We start from the raw sequence: 5,441 nt of genomic DNA, 5'->3' as shown, positions 1-5,441 counted from the left end.
AAATATATATATATATATATATATATATATATATATATGCCAATATATTGTTTTGCATGACTTCATTTAATTTACATCTGCTCAAAGCACTTGGCGTGGAAATTGTGCAGTTAAAACTACCATCCTAAACCATGATGTCACAGTGATTTGAACTAATTTTGGGTTACTGAGAGCAAGTGGCAGTGCCAATGGACAGTCACTATAGCAACAGTGTCCCACTCCTGGCACAAACAGATACACTTATTTATAGAGCTTCAAAGTACACAAAGCTGTAGTTATGTATGTATATGTGACAGATATGAAATACACACCTAACTTGCAATTATTTCTACAAGCAATTCTTATTCATATGAGACCACCCAATGGGAAACTTAGCAGATACAAAAAACAACTACATCAATAGGGTGCTTGTTAGGGTGTAACAAAATAGCTGTTTAAAGAAAAATGAGGAAGAGTTTGCATGTAAGAACAAAAGAGAGTGAATAAAACAGAAAAAGTGAGAGGGAGATGCAATATGAGGAGATATATTCTATACTGTAATTAGGCTTCAGATGGGTTGTGAATTGACTGTCTGAGATTGTCTTTGTAAGCACCCACTCAGTTTCTGCCCTATATGACCACTGGGATTATAGAGTACAAGCCTGAAGCATTAACGATCCATTTTACTCATGTGACATATTTCAGAGTGAAACAGAATATTTGATAAGAAAAGCGGGACTTAATAGTATCAATTGGGAATGAACTGCATCATGATAAGTGGCCAGAATCACACCAGAATTCGTTTTGTGGCTTTATTTCTATGTCATTTCACTTTGAGACCATCTAGGTTTTATGCCAGTGCACTCTTAAAAGTTGACAATTTTTTTTAGCAGAAATACACAAGCAGGGCTCAACGCTTTCTTTTCTTTTTAGGAGCACTTGTACTCCTAATTTAAAAAATTTAGGAGCACAGTCGAAAAATTCAGGAGCACCTTTTGATCAGTAACAAAAATTAGCCTTCCCATTACGAGGTGATATCTGACTCCTTAAAGTGATTTACAGGGGGATTTTTTTTACCTTTGTAATTACATATTTTCTAACTTTATTAAAAGTATGTCATCTTTTATGTCAAATTCAAAAATGTTATAAGCTTTTTAAAAATGTATAATTAAAGCAATAGAATAAGAAGAAGTAGAATATGAAAAAGTTAGCAATCAAATGAAATCAGCATTAACAAAATTCATTTGCACTACAGAGGTGGCACAAAAGAACACAAAAGTGGCATGTAGGTATATTTCCAGACGTTTAATGAGGCTCAGAGGTGGCATGAGTGCAATTAAATTAATAAATTCATGTTGAGATTAATGTTTTAAATATAAGATTTTGAATATAGAAATATGAAATGATTTAAATAACTGAAATTATATTTTAAAAATTAAACTAAAACTGCCAGTTGGGGGTGGCAAGTCACTGATTTTATCACTGAATCATTCATTCAATTGATTCATTCGAGCTGCTGATTCATTCAGGAATGAAGCAAGTGACTGTCTTTATGAATGGGTAATTGAATCATTGACTCGCTAGATTCGATTAAAAACGCTCGTTCATTCATAAATGAAACACCGCTGTGTTTGCTTGGAGATGTGTAGTGGTTCAGCTAACTATTGTTTGAAACTATTTTCATTGACGAAATAGAGCAAAATCAGACAATAGTGTTTAGTCAGACAATGACTTAGTAGTGTGTAGTCAGACAATGTAAGTCACTTATTATTTTGTTATTTTAATGTTGTATTAAATCAATATCATATTTGCAAACTCTGTTAATAATCATTAAAAGCTGATTATTAATAATTATTAAATTATTAAGTTGCAGTGAACTCACTTAGCTCACTGCAATCTCACAAAGTTCCTTTATAGTCAACGAAGCTCCCTACACTGCAGAGTGAATCTCTTATTTACATTATGTCTACACTTTGTTATAATGAGAGGATTCGTGAGCTTCCTGAACAAAACGTTGTTGAGTGAGTGGATTCTGATTAACATTAATTGCGTTCAAGGAGTCAAGAGATATGTCTGTGATACTACATTACTCAACGCTGCAAAAACACGTTGTGAGTAGAAACCTTTGAAGCTCCCCTGAGCTCAAACACAAATATGCTGATCGGGTCAGTCGCACTGGTGCTCCTAAATATATTTTCATAGTCACACGCAGTAGTTTTCAGTCACAAATGCGACTGAAATGGTCGCACTGGAGAGCCATAAGTTAAATTTGAAGTCTGTCTCTTCTAAGAAAATGGATCAAAAATCAAAATAATGATGACTCATCCTGTACTGCAGATTTTTGTCCAATCAAATGTTCTCTAGAATGAGAATGTTCCTCCATCCACATCATTCATGGCTGTCATGTAACTAAAGTCTATTGGCTATTTTTAAAAAAACTGGATGAACCCTTCAATATATCCTGTACAAACCAGTGTTGTTTCTGTAAACAAAAAACCTTTTAGTTCATTTTTGTAATAAAGCTGGAAAAAATATATAAAAATTAGATTAAAAACTTAAATGAAAATTAGAAGGGTTGCCTTGTCCACTACCTGAAATAAATAAATAAAAAGTTGAAGCTGAAGTACTAAAATCACAAAAACTAAAATAGAAATAAAAATAAACTACAGCTAAACAGAAATACATTTTTTGAAACTAATAAAAAGTACGAAAACACAAAACAAAATGACTAAAACCTAAACCAAAATTAAAAACTAAAACATCTAACAAAATCCAAAAATAAAAGCTAATTAAAAAAAATTATAAATGCTATAATAGTATATCAATAACACTGGCTCAAACTTTTGATTTTAATATTTCAATCTTCAACTTTTTTTTCTGGTCTTGAAAAAAAGAAAAGAAAAGAAGGTTCATTTTGATTTCATGTGCACTTTAATCAATGTTAACAATATTATTAAGCCATCCATTCATTTACTTCCATCTATTAATGAATCTGTTCATTAAAGGACACCCAACAAATAGAAAAGATTTCTTCAAACCTCAAGTACTTTCCCAGTGATGTATTTCTTGCAGGTGTCACACTGGATGCCGAACATGGCATGGTAGTCTGCCTCACAGTAGGGGATCCCGTCCCTGCAGAACATCAACACACATGATGTATTTCACTTGAACTCAAGGATGGTGACATATCTCTGTATGCTCTCTGGTCTTGAGAATCCCCTGTTCTTTTATATTAGAGCAGTATGCTGATCGGGTCAGTCGCACTGGTGCTCCTAAATATATTTTCATAGTCACACGCAGTAGTTTTCAGTCACAAATGCGACTGAAATGGTCGCACTGGAGAGCCATAAGTTAAATTTGAAGTCTGTCTCTTCTAAGAAAATGGATCAAAAATCAAAATAATGATGACTCATCCTGTACTGCAGATTTTTGTCCAATCAAATGTTCTCTAGAATGAGAATGTTCCTCCATCCACATCATTCATGGCTGTCATGTAACTAAAGTCTATTGGCTATTTTTAAAAAAACTGGATGAACCCTTCAATATATCCTGTACAAACCAGTGTTGTTTCTGTAAACAAAAAACCTTTTAGTTCATTTTTGTAATAAAGCTGGAAAAAATATATAAAAATTAGATTAAAAACTTAAATGAAAATTAGAAGGGTTGCCTTGTCCACTACCTGAAATAAATAAATAAAAAGTTGAAGCTGAAGTACTAAAATCACAAAAACTAAAATAGAAATAAAAATAAACTACAGCTAAACAGAAATACATTTTTTGAAACTAATAAAAAGTACGAAAACACAAAACAAAATGACTAAAACCTAAACCAAAATTAAAAACTAAAACATCTAACAAAATCCAAAAATAAAAGCTAATTAAAAAAAATTATAAATGCTATAATAGTATATCAATAACACTGGCTCAAACTTTTGATTTTAATATTTCAATCTTCAACTTTTTTTTCTGGTCTTGAAAAAAAGAAAAGAAAAGAAGGTTCATTTTGATTTCATGTGCACTTTAATCAATGTTAACAATATTATTAAGCCATCCATTCATTTACTTCCATCTATTAATGAATCTGTTCATTAAAGGACACCCAACAAATAGAAAAGATTTCTTCAAACCTCAAGTACTTTCCCAGTGATGTATTTCTTGCAGGTGTCACACTGGATGCCGAACATGGCATGGTAGTCTGCCTCACAGTAGGGGATCCCGTCCCTGCAGAACATCAACACACATGATGTATTTCACTTGAACTCAAGGATGGTGACATATCTCTGTATGCTCTCTGGTCTTGAGAATCCCCTGTTCTTTTATATTAGAGCAGATCAATAACGTTGAGTCATTCTACAGGGTTCAGCAGGCTTGCAGATTACCATATCACATTACTACGATCGATAAAGCACACACAATCACCCATCTACACATTCACATGCAGAGAAGAGTAAGAGTGGGACTAACATGCTGATATATTCTGCATTTAGCACTTTATTGCACACTTTGCACTTGAAGCAGCCAAGATGCCAGTGCTTGTCCAACGCCACCAGAGACTGCTCATTTTTAAACTCCTTTCCACAGCCACAGCAATCTGCAGAGAGAGCGAAAACAAAAGTGTAGTGTTTTACTAATGAAATGGCAGGGAAAGCTGTCATTGCAGACATTTAGGAAATTAATGAGTGAGTGAGTGAGTGACTGAGTGAGTGAGTGTGTGCGTGTAAGAGAAAGAGGCTAACATAGAATGGAATAGATTGCAATGCAGAAACACAGAGTACTTACTGTGCACAGCCTGTGGGGGTGCCATGCTGTTGACTGGCTGAGTGCATTTCTCACAAACACACTCCTTCCCATTAAACGTCACGCGGCCCCCAGCTGGAAACGGCTGCCTGCCAGAAACACACACACACACACAGTCACCTCATCATTCACTAAAGTTATAAAGTCACTTTCACATAAGGATGAACTTTAAACTAGTTTCTCAAACCATTTTCAATTAGGCTCAGATGCAGGGGCACTACATTATGAAAAACTCACAAAAGGGTGACAAAGCTAAACATTTGAGCATATTTGCAGTTGGCAAACATTGTAAGATGATTACTGCTTTGTTAATCTTTTAAAGGGGTCATATGATGCGATTTCATTTTTTCCTTTCTCTTTAGAGTGTTACAAGCTCTTGGTGCATAAAGAAGATCTGTAAAGTTGCAAAGACTAAAGTCTCAAATCCAAAGAGATATTCTTTATAAAAGTTAAGAGTTAGCCACACCTACCTAAAACGGCTCGTTCGAACACGCCCCCACATACAGTGGGGCAAAAAAGTATTTAGTCAGCCACCAATTGTGCAAGTTCTCCCACTTAAAAAGATGAGAGAGGCCTGTAATTTTCATCATAGGTATACCTCAACTATGAGAGACAAAATGAGAAAAAAAAATCCAGAAAATCACATTGTAGGATTTTTAAAGAATT

General features: G+C 34.1%; 1 protein-coding gene across 1 annotated transcript in view; it reads right to left on the bottom strand.

The window, feature by feature from the left end:
- The window catches only part of LOC107738967 (actin-binding LIM protein 2-like), a 72,602-nt gene that overhangs the window by 35,400 nt on the left and 31,761 nt on the right, over nucleotides 1-5,441 (bottom strand). The window contains exons 4-6 of the mRNA XM_016550902.1: nucleotides 4,758-4,864; nucleotides 4,443-4,569; nucleotides 4,106-4,199 (exon numbers count right to left, since the gene is read on the bottom strand). Of these exons, the coding sequence (XP_016406388.1) occupies nucleotides 4,106-4,199; nucleotides 4,443-4,569; nucleotides 4,758-4,864 (328 nt within the window). The remainder of the gene's footprint in view (nucleotides 1-4,105; nucleotides 4,200-4,442; nucleotides 4,570-4,757; nucleotides 4,865-5,441) is intronic.

The sequence above is a fragment of the Sinocyclocheilus rhinocerous genome, unplaced genomic scaffold, assembly GCF_001515625.1.
Source record: "Sinocyclocheilus rhinocerous isolate Xijiao unplaced genomic scaffold, SAMN03320098_v1.1 scaffold735, whole genome shotgun sequence".
NCBI classification, from domain to species: domain Eukaryota; kingdom Metazoa; phylum Chordata; class Actinopteri; order Cypriniformes; family Cyprinidae; genus Sinocyclocheilus; species Sinocyclocheilus rhinocerous.
The sequence above is the reverse complement of the archived record's forward strand: the minus strand, read 5'-3'. Positions and strand labels throughout refer to the sequence as shown.